The sequence below is a fragment of the Ambystoma mexicanum genome, chromosome 1p, assembly GCF_040938575.1.
Source record: "Ambystoma mexicanum isolate Mex_15411 chromosome 1p, UKY_AmexF1_1, whole genome shotgun sequence".
Classification (NCBI taxonomy): Eukaryota; Metazoa; Chordata; class Amphibia; order Caudata; family Ambystomatidae; genus Ambystoma; species Ambystoma mexicanum.
Window position 1 is genome coordinate 774,503,366 of NC_090921.1, and position 18,806 is coordinate 774,522,171.

Below are 18,806 nucleotides of genomic sequence, written 5' to 3' on the forward strand. Positions count from 1 at the left end.
ACCTTCACTGGACTTCCGTTCCGTTGGGCCCCGCTGGGGGGGTACAAGCTCATCAGTTTGAAGACCGCTGCCCTGGATTATAATAATGACTTCCCTGCTTGCCTCAGAACATGTCTCTCTCTCTCCCCTTCCCATCCCCTGTTGTCAATAAGTTAGGTATCAAACATCCCCTTCACCTCTTTCAAAGCAGTGTGGGTGGACCTTGCTGTCAAAAAATGGCACAACGTGCCATATTGTCTTACTTGCAGCTGCCATTATTTTACAACATTGCTATTGGAACACCATGCAGTACACAGTACCATATAATATTGAGGCATTTGTCCTTCCACCTTTCATTTCCTTTTGTTATGGGTTATTAAAACTGTCCTGTTGTGGTGCATGTGCACTACTATAGCTGTTAATTGCTTGTAATAACATTTGTGTGCACAGTGCTGAGTCAATGAATGCTCCAGTGTCTTCAGTTTAAGTTTTTGTACTGCTGGTTGTTTAAACCCATCTGCAGGCAGGGTAATGTGGCCACAGTATACCTGAACATGGAATCTAAACATCTACCTGTGCATGCAAACATCATTCACTCCCATTCATTGAAGACAATTGCATATTTCTTCTCTTTGGTGTGGAAGGCACTGATATGAGCAGGCCGCTGTGGAGGCCGCCAAATGCGGTAACAAAGCCTTGATCCTCAACGAGTAACTTTGCAGTGTGCCGCTGCATAGCCTTGCAATATTGTTGGCATGTCAAAGTTGGCCCTCTGGTGCCTGCTTGGGGTGTGGATGCCTCATCACCCCCAGCCAGATTCTCATAGCTCAAAGCCACTTGAAAGGACTACAGACAAGAGCTTCTTAGTGATCCTTTAATGCATTTATGAAGCTGCCCCTATTTCCAACAGTCTTCGCTGGACTGCCTGCCCCCCTCCCTTTTCCAGGAATGTTGTGATGTCACATGGACCGTTGGAGACGTTCCAAGTGCATCACTACCAGGTAATGACCCCACAATTGTCCACTATCTGTCACATTTTTTGCTTTTCAAAGTTTAAAGTTTTTTTGAGGTGGGGAAAGAATTTATTTGAGGATCTGCCCAGTGGGTTTCAGCCTAATTCATGAGGGCACTCTCCTGCCAGCAGAATTTGCTTCGGAGGACCATTTTCTGCTCAGTCTGATTTTGTTTGTCAACATCGCAATATTTAGATCAGTCAATACACTGGTGTTTGCAGCGCATCACATTTGAATTCGACCTAACACCAGAACAGTGCACACATCAGCAGGAGACCTGTCTTTTAAAGTGACACTCTTTATTTATTTGCTTTTTTTCTGTTTTTACATATAGTAGCTTACTGCCTCCACTGTTTTTTTTTGTCTTTTAGTTTTCACCCAAACCCCAATCCTGCAAGCTCTTCAGCACGTCCAAGCCAGCTGTGACGAGGCTCACAAAATGAAGTAAGTCAACAATGTCAGGAGGGTTGCCTCGTGTCTGTTAGCCTTTCAGGATATTGGGGGCATAGAGGTGGATTTCTTTAAATCAGTGGAGTTGGGGTGAAATAGGTGAGAAACTGTATATCACATACAGCAATTACTTCCAGGCTCCTGCAGAGTGGCCTGGATGAGGTAAATCCATTTGTTCGATGGAAACGTTTGTCAAGAAGAAAACTCTTATGTTCCTTTTAAAGTCCTTCCTTTGTAGGTAATCCAGAGCCAACCTCTTCCTCGTACCTCTCTGGCTGCATAATGTGTTCTCATTATCCTCAGTGAACAAAGTCTCGGGAGGATAGCTCAGTGGCAACCTGCTAGCCTTGGAAGCAAGATGACACGCAGCACCACAGGTTCGATCCCCGGGTCCGCCCTTAGAAAGCTCTTGGTATTAAGCATGTTATAAATAACCCATCATATCATATCCTACCTCCCATCTGCCTGTAAAATTGCTTCTTCATATGAAAGATCTTACCCGGTAAGTGTGGGGAGCACTTGCCCTCCCTATTGATGTATAACGTGTGCTATAGTGAGCGCTTGCTGCACCAATCTCTTCATTGCCCCTCTACGTTCATAGCTGACGGCAATAATCTCTTTAAATTGAGGGGTATGTCACTTGAAAGCAGTGGCAGCCAAAAATGATGTGTTGGAAAACCGTGCGCAACAAAACAACATATGAATAATTGGGGAACGCGAGAAGCAGATGCAGCGGCCGATGGAGACCCATGTTTAAACTCTATGCAAGGAATTGTTCAGCCAAGAAGAGCTTTCATCACTATTTATTGTAGAGGGGTCTCATAGAGTACCAGCGTCTAAAAGAATCCTGGGCGCGCCATCATGGTCGATCATTGTGAAAATTCTCAATTATCATGACAGAGGTACTACCTTGTGGTTGGCTAGGTAATGCATAGAACGGCAATACAATGGTGATATTCTCCAGCAGGGGGGCTGGCATGGATACACATGCTCATGAATATTCCCCGACGTCAGGCTGGGAATCCTTGGTAAAAGAAAAAATGGTTTCACTTTCACTTTAAAACTGTATTTCTCCTGTAAACCAATCGCTGTCCTCTGGGTCATACTGCCCCATCCAATGACAGTCCTCTCCCTAAGCTCCACCCCTGGTGGCTATCTTCAGATTTATTTTTACCGCACGCTTCAGTGTTGGGAGTCCTCGTGTTACTCTCAGAGCTTTTTTCTGCAATTTCGAATTTTGCTTAATCGTTTTTGACAAAGAACAGCTGCCGACAGCTGGGATCCACTGCCAGCGAAGATCTTCATCCACTGTTGGATCATCCATCAAAGTTTCGAGAAGGCCTGTCCTTGGGCCTACTTCGCGCCTTGCCACCATGTCTCTGCGCAAAGTGTGGATTAAAGAACGTATTTGTGGAAGATCTGCATCTTAAATGCGTCTATTACCTGAATCCGGACCATGATGACGGGGGATGCGAGGTGTGCCATGGTTTCTCGAAGAAAGCCAAGAAAGATCTCTACAGCAGGCTGGCAGCGTGACTCAAATCGAGCCAGGCCCCTGACCCGGCCTCCAAGCAGAGTCATGCCTCATCCAGGACCAGCCGGTCAGAGGAACGAACTCCCTCCATGAGGAGGTCGAAATCCTTTGAGGAAGCCCCATCCGCATGGGTCCAAGATAAGGCCAAGCTCTGTGATGCTGGGTTCGCTGATGATGCTCGTCTAAAGTCGGGCAGAGCGCAATCGCCATCCCCATCAGTCTCCACAGTAGGGAGCCTTCCGACCAAAGGGGCCTCTTCTAAGAGAAAGTCCTTAACCCCGTCCAAACACCGTTTATCAGCAGACAAACTGACCAGGGAGAAGTCCGGGGAGGACCCGTCAAAACTAACTTAAGACCTCTCATCCTTCCGAGTCAACCAATTCTACGACGGCCCTGTTGACGAGGGCCCTGACGAGCACATAGTAGATGATGACAAAATCGAAGTCAGCTGGTCTGTGAAGGTGGTACCCACTACAGCCACCCCACGTGTGTCCTTACCCCTGAGGCGTGATACAGCTCCTCGTCTGGTGGTGAGCGTCTGAGGGGCATCCAGGTGTGGTTATTCGCCATCTGCCCGGACAAAGTCCACATCGTGTGTGTGTGTGTGTGTGTGTGTGTGTGTGTGTGTGTGTGTGTGTGTGTGTGTGTGTGTGTGTGTGTGTGTGTGTGTGTGTGTGTGTGTGTGTGTGTGTGTGTGTGTGTGTGTGTGTGTGTGTGTGTGTGTGTGTGTCGGTCAGGTCCACTGGTGGAGTCTGGTCCCGATGTGGTGGAGGCGGCTGATGCAGTTTCGTCGGGTGCCGCTTCCTCCTCTTGCGTGGAGGCTGTTCAGGTCGCTGCAGAACAGGTGCCGGTGCTGGAGGCAACCTCTGCTGGATCTCTGTCACTAGAATGTGGAGAGTTGACAGGATATGTCCCTCTTCAGCCGAGAGATATTCCACTCGATCTCCAAAGCCTCCTATCTGTTCCAGCTGGTGCCCGAGGAAACCAAAGAGGAGGGCTTTCTATATCAGCGACAGGAGTCCAGGAGGAAGACGATCATGGCTGTACCCTTTTTGGACGACATTTGGGAGGAAGACCTGGCCCTCATGAAGAACCCATGCACGGCTCCAACCAAACAAGATATGTTGGAGAAGAAATACAGGGTGCTGGACTCCGCACCTAAGTGTTTGAGGTCACAACTGTTGCTGGACTCGGTAGTGTCAGCCGCCGCCGCAGGTGAATGTTCAGCCAACCCGGCATATGCATCATCAGTCCCTCCGGCAACAAGGAGAAGAAGATGAATGCCATGGGAATGAGAGTTATCTACACAGCTGCATCCACAATCAAGGCGGCTAATGCTCTGACTATCTTGTCCTGATGCGACCGGAAGCTTTGGTACAAGCTGGGCCCTATCCTGAAATTCCTTTGTGACGACAAGAAAACAGAGGCTCTCGCCCACTTCCAGGAGGCAGAGGTGGTGTCGGACCATGCCAATACTGTGGCACTAGACATTGCTGACTCAGGGCAGATGGGAAACGGTGTTTGCCTTCGTCAGTAGGGATGGTTGAAGGCCAATAACTGTTTGAGAAGGCGGTTGACGAATCCCTTCAAGCCATGAAGACAGCCACAGAGACAGCATGTTCCCTTGGCACACTGCAGCAGCATTGCTTGTCGTCTTTTCGCTCCTCCAGGGCGAAATCGAGGAGATCATTCAAGTGATACTCCACGTCGTACAGACAACCTCCCCGATCCTCTATGCAGGAAGCCTACAGGGGTCGCTCCAAGGCCTATGGTAGCGGAGGTCAGCGTTGCCGCCACCCACAAGGCAGGGCACGACCCCACGCAGGCCTGAACCGACTGTGACCTCTGGCCCCCACTTGGGCACCCCAGTGGGGGGGCCAGCTGGTAAAGTTCGTCAGTGCATGGAAGATCACCGACAGATGGGTGCTGGATGCACTCGGTCAGGGGCACACCTTGGAGTTCCAACGCCGTTGTCCTCGTATCCCACTGGTGCTGCGGCAAGAACAACACAGTCCACAGCTTCTGCGAGAGGTGCGTGCCATGTTACAGAAGGAGGCGATAGAACCCAGCCCCCAGCACCTCTGGGGATCCGCAGTCTATTTCAGATACTTACTGGTTCGATAGAAAACACAGGGTTCGAGGCCAGTCCTAGACCTGCGTCGGCTCAAGAATTACTTAGTTACCGATGGTCACATTATAACACGTGCTTGGCAATCTTGAGGAAGTGGATTTTCTGACTTTGTTGGATCTGGAGGACACCGACTTCCACATCCCCATTCACAAGAAACACTGCAAATTCCTACAGTTTGTGGTTCAGGGTCAGCACTATCAGTTCAAGGCTCTGCCCTTCGGCCTGCAATCGGCTGAAGTGCTTGGCCCCAGTAGCGGTGCATCTTCGTCTGCAGGGCATCCACGTATACCCTTGCCTGGACGATTGGCTTTTGCAATCCCACTCGCATGTGCTAGTGAGGAAGCACGTATGGAGGACCGTACATCTGCTGATGGAGTTGGGTGTTCTCAATAAACTATCCAAAGTCCTGCTTGATGCCTTCTCGGAACGCGCTGCTTCTGGGTGCTCAGCTCAACACAGTAGCGTGCTTGGCGTCCCCCTCAGAGAAAAGGCTGGTGGCCATATAAGGGAAAGTACAGCGCTCGTCATCGGCACAGACCGCAACGGTGCGGGCCATCAAGTAGATGCTGGGTATGATGTCTTTTTGCATCAGTCTGGTCTGCCTGTGCAGACTTCAGACGAGGCCTCTCCAGGAGATCCTGGATGCGAGGTGGATGCAAATAATCAGTGACCTTTACAGACAAGATATCCCTCAATGAGAAGTTTTGCTGGGCAATAACCATTGTGGGGTGTACGACCGTATCTCGTCCAGGGGACTCAGTTTCAAGTTCCGCCTTACCAGGAGACAGTCGCCACGGACACCTCTCTAGAAGGCTGGGGAGCCCATCCCGGACAATTTCATGCCAGACTGGCAACCGGAAGACAAGGGCCTCCACATCAACGTCCTAGAAAGTCTTTTCTGCCATCGTTGAGGAGCAAGATGGTGAGGATCTTTACAGCCACCACCACCATGTTCTACATCGAAGCAAGGAGGGATCCACTTGCCGGTACTCTCCAAGGAGGCCCAGGAACTGTGGCACTGGGCCATTCGTCAGGACCAGGTGGACCTTCTGTTCAACAAATGGGTCCAACCCCAGATCAATCTCTTTGCACCGGCGGCAAACTCCAAGTGCCAGATGTTCGTCTGCATGTTCCCTCAACCGAGAAGCATGGGGGACCCGTTCTCTTTCCTGTTGGAGGCACAGTTCCTGTACGCTTTTCCTCCGTTTCCACTCCTGCTATGGGTGATCAACACACTCAGACAGTACCAATGCAGGATACTTGTCGCTCCAGCGTGGCCGCGACAGATCTGGTACCCGAAGCTGCTGCATCTGTCAGTGGCCCCATCCATCCATCAGGCTGCCACTGTTCCTGGATCGTCTCACCAGAGAGGGAGGGGCAATTCTGCACCACGACCTGGAGTCACTGAACCTGAGGGCATGGCTCCTGCAGCCCTGGAGTTTGGAGGTTATGCTTTACTTGCGGAATGTAAGGACCTCCTGGCCATGGCCAGAGCCTCGTTAGCATTGAAGTGCTACAGTCATAAATAGAAGTGCTTCTCTGTGTGGTGTCGGACTTAGAAGATTACCCCTCTGCCTGTCACAGCCTTGCAACTTCTAACCTACTTGGCCAAGGCGGGATTGGCTCACGCCTCTATCAAGGTGCGTCTTGCTGCCATATCCCAGTACACCAGGTCTCTGGGTAGACCTTCGCTGTGGTCGCACAGACTCGTCAAGGCGTTCCTCAAGGGGCTCTTCTGGACTTTACCTCCAGTGAAGTCTCCTGCCCTGGCTTGGTAGCTCAATGTTGTACTAATTGGAGCTCCTTTTGAGCCTATGCATCAAGTTCTGCTCAAGTTTCTCTCGTGGAAAATTGACTTCCTTGTGGCTATCACCTCAACTCAGCGAAGAGTTGCAAGCAGCCTTACTTTTCTTTCCATACATCAAGGGTGGTACTGCGTGCACAACTCACCTTTTTGCCAAAGGTGCCGTTGGAATTCCACCTCAGTGAACCTTTGGTGTTAACAACCTTCTTCCTGAATCTGTCGTCGCCAGCGGAGAGGGCCTTGCATTCGCTGGGCGTTGCTCCTGCCTTGGCACGTACAAAGAATTTTCCAAATTTTTCTCAGTTGTTCATCAACTTTGGATCTGTAAATCAGGGTAATGCCTTATCGAAGACTCCCATCTCCAGGTGGCTTTCCGGCTGCATCATGCACTTTCATCGACTAGCTAGCAGGCCGCTGCCAGGCCGGCCGAGAGCCCACTCCACCAGAGCCATCACGGCAACAACAGCTTTTCTCTATGGTGTGCCCCTGCTCGACATCTGCAGGGCTGCTACTTGGAGGTCCACGCACATCTTCACAAGGTTCTACTGTGTCAACAGGATTTCCAGGGAGGTGTCCCGAGTCGGCGAAGCGGTGCTACGCAACCAGTTTGTTTGAGGTGAGTCTGTTCCAGAGGTGAGTGTTTATTGCTTCTTTTGAGCCCTGCCACCTCCTGTGGTTGTGTATATGTACTGCTGTGTAATCGTTATTCATGGGCATGTGACTCCATGCCAGATCCCATGCTGGAGAAGGTTTAAGTTACTTGCATGTAACTATTGTTCTCCAGCATGCATCTGCCATGGATTCACATGGGATACCTACCGCCCTTCCCCTTTGTGGCTCTTCCTGGTTCATACTGCCATTTTACTTGCTTAACAAATCTGAAGATGGCCAACAGGGTTGGAGCTTGGGGGGAGGACTGTCATTGGATGGGGCAGTATGACCCAGAGGACAGCGATTGGTTTAGAGAAAAAACACAGTGTGAAAGTGAAACAGTTTTTTCTTTTAGCTAGGATTCCCAGCCTGACGACAGGAAATATTCATGAGCATATAGATCCATGCCAGACCCATGCCAGAGAACAATAGTTACAGGTAAGTAACTTAAACCTTGTATGGGGTAGATATTTTAATACTTTATTGGACTCGATGGTAGACAGATCCACAGTCATTGTGCGCCCAGACTCCAAGTCGGTGGATAGGATCAAACAAATCTGCAATATATAGGACGACCGCAGCATCCTCTGGGCAGGGATTATACATTCCACTCCTGGGTACATCACACAGCCTCACGTATAGACCTTTTTTTCAGTATAGAAGGACATGGCGGACTGTATTGTGAAGTGATATTCTCTCCTGCACATTATAAGACCACTCATCAGTCGTGATAGAGCAGGATTTATTGTGATGCCAATATATGGGTTACGGATGGCACTTTAACCCAGATGCTCTTAAAGATCTAGTATTTGAATAAAACCTCTGTGACGAAATAAAAGCTTTCTTCGAAAGAATTGTATGATTGGTGGAATCTCCGAGGATGCTGTCAGAGGCCTTTAAGAGCTATGTGATGGGCGTGTGTATCTCTACAGAGGGGTGGTGTTCTGCACACAATTTGGTCTGAACTCAGGATACACAAACAGAATAAGGAGTTGGAAAAGAAATATGAAGATGAATAGCAAGAAGGAAACCTGGTTGAGATGCAGAAAGAGCTGGGAGTCTTTAGAAAGAACACGGCGAGGGAAATCATTTTTAGACAGGCATCATTATATGGGGAGGGGCTAAAACCAGGTGCAATGTTGGCGAGACCGCTTATGGTGGAGAGGAAGCAGGACTATATTACGACCATCCGGGACCGTTATGGAGCTCATAAATATAAGACTGGTGGAATTGCTGATGTATTAGTGCAATTCTACAAAGAAGGGAGGACAGCACTTCAGATACATGGATGATATGGCGCTGTTCTGGTTGCCACAAAAGATCAGAGAGGTATTGGGCAGAGAAATCACAGTGGGTGAAATACTTGAGGTTATAAAGGGTCTCCTGAATCCAAGGCTCCAGGGCCGGATGGGTTGATAGTAGAATTCCATCAAATGTATCGTGACATGTGAGCCCACTTCTGTTGAGGGTGTATCAGGAGGCCATCCAAATTGGTCTCGTGCCAGACACTTGAGGGAGGTCACAATCACTTTGTTATGCAAGTCAGGGTGGAACCCAGGCGACTGCTCCTCGTTTCGCCCCATTTCTCTTATTAATGTGGATAATAAAATGTACACCAATATACTGGCAAACCGGTTGATGCCTTATGTGTGCGACTGTGTGCTGCCGGAGCAATCTGGCTTTGTCCCCGGAAGAAATTCATCATATGGGCTTAGAAGAATATTTGGGTAGTGTCTGTGAGACATGGGTATTGCCAACTCTAACCTATTGTTAGAAACAACTGCAACACTATACAAGCAGGCCCTAGTTCCTGCAAGTTGATATGGAAGAATTCCTCTTGACCTTCTCACAGAGAGATCCAGCAGATGACTTCCCAATCCCATCAAGAAGACATCCATTACCATAGTGACCAATGGCTGTAGCTGACAGAATGGAGTCCCCCAAAGAAGGTTGGCTGTGGGTGCCCATGAAAGCAGGTCATTGCACACCTGTGGGGTTGTCTGGATCCATTTTCGTTTCATGAATTGGAGTCGTCGGAAGAGAGTTGCGAAGATGGAGGGTGCACATCGTCCTGAGGTGTTTGGACACATTTAGACTTGAGACTCCTTACCAAGATTTTCCAGAATAACAAGTTCAAAATGGCTTAATCAGATGCTCTGAGCTTTGACGATGTAAAATTGTCCAATCTCTTTAGATCTACAGGAAGGTTACTTTCACACCTCTCTCCACTCGGACCATTGGATGTACCTTTGTTTGAGGGATGTACTCCTTGCCAGTTTCTGGTGCTCCCATTCTGCTTCACTCAGGCCCCTTGAGTGTTCAAAAAGGCTATGACAATGGTTGACAACCTATTTTCTCAGGAATGGTTCATATCTTTCCTTACTTCAACTGATTCCTAAAGACCTGGCCGAAGGAGAAAGCTGTAGACAAACCCAGACCAGATGCACCACCCTTAATGTTATGTGGGTTTCCATCAAACTGGAAAAACTCCTTCTTGTCTTCCACCACGCACCACCAGCTCATTGGGGCAGTCCTGGATACAAGGTGGGCATGGTGTTCTCTCCCCCAGAGTAAGACCACAGCAGCTCTTTTCCACCCAAATGATGAACTCATGACTTGTATTTTTTTGGGAATGTGAGGGCTCGTCTTGTCTTGTATGTTCATAGTTACGGAAGCAAGATTGCGGATGCAGACACTGCAGTGGTCCCTGAGGAGTAATTGGTCCCAGTTCACAGGGACATTGGGTATTATTCTGGCCACCTGACAGGTTTGCAAAGGCCTATTTCGTTGGGTATCCAAGACCAAACTCATTCCAGGGGCCCCATTTCACCAGCCATGTTTTCAATTGTTAAGATGGGTTTTCAGGACCAGCCTTGGTGGAGTATTCTGAGAAGCCAAACCCCATCAAGTCCCATTCAATGGATTGCATTCTCCCGCAGAGTCCTCGTCTTGTTAGATATCCCCCTCCAGAATCAGGTGCTTGGATAACTTCGACGGGGGGCGTAGTGTTGTTCAACGTTGTAGCTCGACTCCTCCATGCTTCAACCGCGCCACTCCTCAACTGCCGAAGTGATGTCAGTAGTACATATATCACCTCACTATGCCCCCACACCTCAGTTCCTTTTTTCCATGACCTTACCACGCTTTTCGGAATGCGATCCTCTTCAGTGACTGAAACGTTTTTTCTTCTGATGCCGATATGTCGGGCCTTAAACCATCGGGTTTTAAATGCTGTAAAGACTGCAGCTCGAAGATGTCCATCACGGACCCACACAGCATGGTGTTACCTTTCAATGCAGCTATATCGGAGCCCATTGGGATGTTATGGAAGTGGCTATGCTCCTCCCCAGCATTTGTCGCCATGCTGACCTAGAACTACAAGCCCCCTGCCCTTCCTGTCAGCCCACCCTAGAAGGTCTGGTGGTCCACCCACCATGTTTAGCTCACGGCCAGCAGTGTCTGCCTCCAACTTGCCAACAGACATGGAGTCCAAAAAGGCTGACACTTTAACCAAGAATATATTTGCCCCCAGAAGTATGGCGCTGAAAGCAATGAATGCCAGTTTATGCCTTTGCCAAGTATTCACATGTACTTTGGATGAAGATACCTTAGGTGGTAGACCATCTACCAACAGGGGATGTGAGAAACCGATTCCTGGACATGGTGAATAATGGGACAGAGGTGGCTTGCCAGGCCCTTCAAGCAGGCCTTGACACCGCTGATTGTGTGGGTCATTCCATGGCAACATCTACAGTGTATCTACAGTGCTTACAAGGGTGTCAAACCTCCACTGCTCGGGATATTCAACGAACGTGCAAGCCAAGCCATTTGATATGGCTTTTGATGGTGAACACCTTTTTGGGCCAAAGGCTGATGAAGCCTTAAAGTTCAAGGAATCAAAACTTGCTGAAAAGTCCTTGGGTCTTGCTGTGCAACAATCCGCCAAACAATTATTTGCCTTATTTGCCTTTAATTCCAGAGGCAGGGGTTATAGCCAATATGTTCCCTTTGAGAGGAAAGGCTAGCTACCACAAGCCAAGCAGGGCCAGGGTTGTTTTTCGCTCCCCGGTAGGGGAAGAGAAGCCTCTAAGAGTCAGCCAGCTTTGGCAACATTAGGGGTGGCGCTCCACACGTTTCGCTGGTTGGAGGGAGGGTCTCAGAACACTGGCACAGGTGGTGGGACATAACCTCCGATGCTTGGGCCTTGCTGAGGGCCAAATAGGGATATGGTCTCCCCTTTATGAAAAGACCACCAGACAGACCACCTTCCCCTCCCCATCAACTACTAGAACAGGAGCTCCAGGAAGAACTGAGAGCCCTGCTGTCAAAGGGCGCTGTAGAGGAGGTGCCACTCGAAGGGAGAGGGCCATTCTGGTATTCCCATTATTCTTTTAGTGCCCACATCATGGGTTTCAGAGCCTTGAACAATTTCCTGAGGAAGGACAAGTTCAGGATGGTGAGGCTGAGGGAAATCCTCCAGGCTCTGCAACTCCACGACTGGTTAGTGTCGCTGGACCTTCAGGATGCCTATTTTCATGTGCCGTTCCATCAGAGGCACATGCAGTTCCTGAGGTTCATCATTAGGGACACGTACTGTGAATTCAGAGTGCTCCCCTTTGGCTTAACCTCCACCCCCAGGGTTGTCACCAAGCTGATGGCAGTGGTGGCGGCTCACCTCAGGAGTGTGGGTGTCAGTGTTCCCTGACCTAGATGAGTGGTTGATCCTTTGAAGGTCGCCAGAACGGGAATCAGTGCAGCACAGGGCACCTCTAGGACTTCTCCCTGAATTTCCAGAAGTCCCATGTCATTCTGATGCAAAGGCTCCAATTAGGGTGACCAGACGTCCAGGTTTTGCCCGGGCTGTCCTGGTATTTTGCCCTTGGTCCCGGCGTCCCAAGACTTTTTAAAGTTTTGAAACCCTGTCCTGGGATTTGAGGAGGGCTGGCTATTGTGCTCGAACAAATGCAGAAATTGAGCCGGGCACGGCTCTTCATGCTTGCGTTTCGCTTGCGTTTCATGCCCTCCCCCTTCCTCCCTGGCTTCTCTCCTCTAATGAGAGCTGTGATCTTTCAATAAACAGTACTTTGTGCGTAATAGGCCGCCGACATAGAAGTAGGACTACAGTTTCATTGGAGTACTATGTGCGTTTTAGTCCTTTTGTGTTCAAGTCTGCCAAAACTGTAGTTCTACTTCTATGTCGATAGCCCGTCACGGTTTTTTATTTTAAAAATCTGGTCACCCTAGTTCCAATTCATAGAAGCAGTCCTGGATACCAGATGGGAGAGGCTTTGCCCCACCTGCCTCTGCCCCTCCCCCCTCATGGAGGAGAAAAGAGACTAGATAGTCATACTCTTCCAGAACCACGGCAGTCTTCTAGTGGCTTCCTCTTTGGATCTTAGTTTTTCTGGTGCCAGAGGGTAGGCTGCGAAGTGGAACCCTCCAATGGCTTTTGTGGTATCAATGGTCTGAGTACTTGGACAACATGACGGATGTCTCAATGTGTCGGTCAGTGGCCAGCAATCTCTCATGCTGGAGGGATCTGTAGGTGAACGGCTTTTAGTCTCCAGTGGAGTGCTGTTGGCATAGCATCATGCTGGAGTTGTGAGCAATCAGGCTAGTCTTAATGGCTTTGGCACCATCCCTCTGGGGGAAACATGTCCTAATACAAACAAATAACACAGTGGCCATGCACTGCCTCAACAAGCAAGGGGGTGTATGGTCCCTGCCTGTATCCAGGAAGGCCATGCAACAATGGTTCTGGATGCTAGAGAACCTCCTCCCTGCACTCCAGGATCATATTCAAAACTGCATGTATTGCCTACAAAGCAGTCTCAAGTGGAACCCTGTCATACTTGGCGGCTAAACGCCACACCCCTGGAGGCTCTCGCACCTCATGTAGCAAAACAATCAAAAGGTTGGCGTGAAACCTAGCCCACTGAGAGAAGACTCGCAAGCAGTCCTTCTTTCCATGCCCCTACCATCTGGAAGTCAATCCCGTTAGAGGCTAGAAATGCCCCTACCATCCTCCACTTCCGCAAAAACAATTAAAACGTGGCTCTTTCAACAATACCTTCCAGACTAATACAAATCCCTCTCTCCCTCCACCAACAGTATTGCATTACTGTATAAAATGCCAAGCACAATCCTGTTGTAAAGCGCTCTGCTGCACTTTAGCTAGGTTTGTGCCCTAAGCAATAACATAAAAAATAAATAAAATCTCAACTGCTGCAGCCCACCCAACAAAACCTTGAACGGGCTGCAGGATGCTCCAAGTAGGCAGAGCATAGTCTGGAAGATATCCCCAGACGTCATTGCTGAGATCTTCGCCCTGTGGGAGACAACGTCTGTAGACCTATTTGTCATGAGGGCCAACACGTGATACAAGCAGTTCTGCTTGAGGGAATTCCCTGCAGGGGGACATTAGGATATGCGTTTCTGGTGGAGTGGGTCTTCGACATCCCTTCCGTATTACCCCCAGTTCTGTCATCCTGTGGGTTCTCAGGAGGTTGAAGGGACTCGGCCACCATAGTCTTGATTGGGAGAGAACGACGTGCTACTTGTACCTTCTAGAAATTGCATTTTGCCCACCTTGACGACTTTCTGAGAGGCCAGATCTCCTATTCCAGTTGGAAGGTTGTGTGCTCCACCCGAACCCAGAGTCCTTCAATCTAAATGCATGGCTGTTGAGAGAATAAAGTATGACTGGAGTCTCTTGGAGAAGGTGCTTGAGGTGTAGCTGGCTGCACTTAGACCTTCCAAGGGGTCCATCAACGCGTGCAGGTGGAGGAAATTTGAGGCGTGGTGTAGTGATCCGGGAGTGGACCCCATCTCGTGCCCCACCACCACAGTGATAGTTTCTTCTTTCTTTGGCCTCTTCGGGCTTGCAGAGAAACACGGTCAAAGACTATTTTCGCCCTTCCCCCTGTTTAAGAGGTTCCTTCTTCTCGATTCCGGTGATGGCCCAATTTCTGAAAGGCCTTGTGAATAGTGTGACGAATAGCAGGCTCTCATCACTGCTTCCATGAGCCCCTCCCCATGGGGCCAGGGAGGTGATGATGCTACGCGATAGTCCCCCCCGAGGGTGGTACTCAGTGGGAGGATCCCATGGGTGGGGACCCTATCTATGGGAAAATTGAGGACTGTCAAGGGAGAACACTATATGTACACCATCATGCTGCCAGACATATTTCAAATAACCATAGAAATAGGGCACAAACACCCCCATCCTCTCTGTCTCCTCTTTGTGTTCCTTCTAATGTCCTCATACATCGTCTAAAGACTGGAGGGCGGTATCTGTACTTCTGCCGCTTATATGGTAGGGTAAAGGCACAAACCAACCCTAGCAAGGCAAGGCTCTCAATTGGGTAAACGTAGCGAGCAGCCAGGCTTAAGCTTTCAGGCAGGTTCTTAAGTTCAGTGTTTCCCCAAAGCCCCCACAAAGGAATGTCCACACACTGTTAGGTGATAACACAGCTCTAACACTTTGTACATGGAATAAGTATACAGAGAATGGTAAATATATACACTCTGTGGTACCATCCACTACTTAATTTCAGTAGGAACTGCACTAACTGCAGACAGTTTTAAATAGCAGGTGAATTCTTAAATAAGGTGTAACCAGCATAGAATAGGAAAGAAATCCGGGTTAGTTATGAACAGCGGCAGAATGCCTTCTTTAGACTAGATAAGTAAGCCTGAGTGAGAATCCCCCCACCTGGGCAACCTGTAATAGAAAAGTTAGGGAGTAACTTATGTTGTCTTTTACAGCCCAGTCCAATATTGTTCAATAACGTTGTGCTTTAATTTAAAAGTTTCTATCACCAAAAGATAAGAATGAAGAGCTGCACTGCCAGAGGTGGCAGAAAACCTAGAGAAAACACACATTGACAAGTGGTAGGACAAGGACAGGAGACTCTTTCCCTCCATATGGTATTTCCAGCATCTCACATACCAACTATGTATATCGGGTAGATGATACTGAGGCCAGGAAGAGTGAATATGGATGACTCCAAAATTACTGCCATGAGGAAGAGCAGGGCCACGAAGAGCCCTATGCGCCGAACTGATACGAACATACTGGCTATTGGAAGCTAGAAAGTAAATCAGACATGAAAACTAACAAAGGACTCTCCTAGGTCCGTCCTGCCCCAGGGCAGCTTTGCACTGGGAAGAACAGCGCATAGAGGACACGCAGCAGACCCGAACACCTGGAGTAAGAAGGTGGAGACCGAGAAGGAAGATAAGAGCCACGACACCTACATGGTTGTTGGGGAACTCTGCGTCAGGTGGCAGAAACCAAGCCATCCGAGTGGTCCAGGCGAGACATGACGTGTGGGGTGAAACCAGCGTGGTGGAGCTGCCGAAAGCCAAAGGAAGACTGCAAGAGCCCAGGGGAAGCGGCAGAAGCTTATTGGTGTTGCTGAGGACCAGAATCCTCGCAGACCAAGTGGAAAGGTGCACGGAGGGGGACAGGGAAGGCACAGGGACACCCCAGAGGCTGGGGTTGGGAGGACGTGCAGAGACATCTTCCTTGTCCCAGTGGGACCGAAGAGGGAAACTAGTGGAGAACGCAGGGGGTGAAAGAGCACCCCAAAGAGACTCGAAGAGAGGCCTGGCAGGATAGGGATCCGGGCCTAGTTAAGAGACATTACAAAGCTAAAAGAGGGTTCGGGGACCTGAACATTGAGAAACCAAGAGAATTATATTTCTGATGTTTGTTAATCTGCTTAGAATCACATGCTGTGCATAGGTCCGACATCCAGTGGTCACTGCGGAGTATTGCATTTTGTTTTTCGTAGTCGAAAAGGGACGTCGACAAGGCGTGTCTGAAATACTATCCCTATAGTGACGTGCGTTGTACCCACAATCCCTCACGCATCGAGGTCCCTCAGATTGTTTTTTTCCGCCCAGCTACTGGTCGCCTTTACGCGGAGCTCCTCGAGAGACATTGCAGATTTCATCTCCTCGACCTTTGGTCGTTTTCCTATTTAATATATAACACATCGATCCCTCCCTCGACGCAGTTGTGAAGCTGTCTCCGCCGAGCAAGATCTTCGATGGAGGGGACGAGCAGAGGAGATCCTTCGGCGTTGCCGAACACGTGGCCTGGCCTCGCAGGCCAAATACAGTAGGGAGAGTGGGGTCGTGGGACATCTCTGGTTCTTTTCTGAGAATGCCTTTCCTTTTCCCCTTCCTTTCCCTTGGGGTCGTTATCACGATTTATTGCCTCGGCTATGGAGAGGACACCCTTTAGGTTTTGCCCGCGTTGCAAGGGCAAGTTTACTTGGAAGGACAAGCATTCACGGTGTAACCGCTGCTTGCCCCTCGATCACAAAGAGGAGGGTTGCACGGCTTGTCGGCTTCTTAAGCCAAAGACTCTAAAAGACCGTAGGGTCAAGAGGTGGGCGGCCTACGCTATGTCGAAGGCCGATTCTTCACCCGCCGCTGCTACCACCGACAGTGACGAGGAACGTGATAACACGACCTCCGCTACGGAAGTCGTAGACCCCTCTAAAGAGCGCTCGCGCTCTTCGTCGTCTGTCCCCGGCCCCGACGGGCTCGGCTCACGCCCTGCTTATGGGGATGAACACCCCGGCGACACTTACGCACACAATACCACACATAAGCACACAACCCATGGCTCTTCTTCGTCGAAGACGAAGAAAGCATCAGCGCCCAAGGAGACGCAGGTTCCACCGGCGGCCTCCTCGGACCGTTCAGGTTCGAAGCCCCTCTCGCAGCCGCGACCAGCGACTGGGCTTTCGGCAAATAAGGGCGCCGCCCCCAAACCGTCGGCCGGCGCGCACCAGCAGAGAGCGCACGCCGCCGTAGAACGATCGACACCCGTAACGTCATAACCACAGCCCTCCGCTGACAAACGAGTCGCAGAGAGCTTGGCGAGGATCGTTGTAGCCGACGCCCAGAAGCGTACGCCGAAAGACACGTCAAGCGCTACGCAAAGGTCGAAAGACACGCCGAAAAAGCCCGAAGAAAGACAGGGACTACCCCCTTCAGTCGGGGGGACCCCCAGCACACCAGAAGGCTTTTCGGAAGGTGACGGGACACTTTCCTCGACGTTATGGGAGAGGTCGAGCCGTTTTCAGCTAGATGACACTAATTTTCCCCCGCTAGACCGCTCAGGGGTACCCCATGAAACCATGGAAAGGCTCCATCTCTGCATGGAGAGAATGGAGAGGTTTATGAAGACCCAGAACACTCCCAAGAGAACAAGAGAAGGGCCTCAGGAGGACCCCAGGGCCAAATATCCAAGACTATTCAATCCCCAGCAGGACACAGCCTCAGATTTCCATAATGTGTATGACCTCACTGGTGAGGAACAATACTTGGAGGAGGAGGATGAATTTGTGGACGATGAAGCGGGACAGAACCAGGAGGAAGGTCTCGAAGACAGCCCAGACATGGTAGGAGAAGGCTTCGGAGAAAATCCAGAAGAAGGACCTTCTCATCCCTGGCAATCCCCATCAGTATATTCGGACACTGATGTCCTGAACCTAAATCCTCCTGACAATTCACCTGTTAGAAACACGTCTCCCATTGACGATCAGCCCACGTTCAATGCCCTGTTGCGCAGAACAGCAGCACATTTCGAACTGGACACTGGGGAGATCTCTCCTGAAATAGACTTTGTGGAAAGAGTAATTAAGGAGAAACCCCCGGTCAGCCAGACCATTCCCCTCCTCGCTTCAGTGAAGAGAAGAATCATCCCTTCGCTATCCACACCCGCACTAATCAGAGGAGTTAATCCAAGAATTGAAAAACTTTTCACTCCTTCACCCTCAGACCCGCTGTACATCAGGGGACATTCCATTCCGGATTCCCTTGTAGTAACTAATACAAGGAAGAGGGCAGGGGTGCCGCTGTCCACCAGCGAGACACCACCTGACAAGGAGGGCAAGAGGTTATATGCCCTTGCAAAGAGAGTCACATCCTCGGCTGCCTTTTCGGCAAGAATTGCGAACAACAATTCTTTGCTAGCTAGCTACGCGGACGCGCAGTGGGCCAAACTGCGCAAAGACGCCGAAGAAGCGCCGGAACCACTACATACACGCCTGCTATCAACTATTGGCGAAGGAACCAGGTCAACCAGAGTATTGTAAAGAACTCTCTGGATGCTGCAGAGACAGCGGGACGTCCCTGGTTCAGGGAATACTCCTAAAACGCCATGTATGGCTGCGCAACTCAGAGTTCAAACCGGAGACACAGGCGTCTTTAATAAATAAACCT

The 18,806-nt window shown here is 49.8% G+C and overlaps 1 protein-coding gene across 2 annotated transcripts in view; it reads left to right on the forward strand.

Annotated features, from left to right (window-relative positions):
* Positions 1-18,806, forward strand: part of INTS3 (integrator complex subunit 3) — a 1,800,341-nt gene that overhangs the window by 1,631,565 nt on the left and 149,970 nt on the right. For both annotated transcript variants that reach the window (XM_069651244.1, XM_069651252.1), the window contains exon 28: positions 1,364-1,436. In XM_069651244.1, coding sequence (XP_069507345.1) covers positions 1,364-1,436 — 73 coding nt within the window. The remainder of the gene's footprint in view (positions 1-1,363; positions 1,437-18,806) is intronic.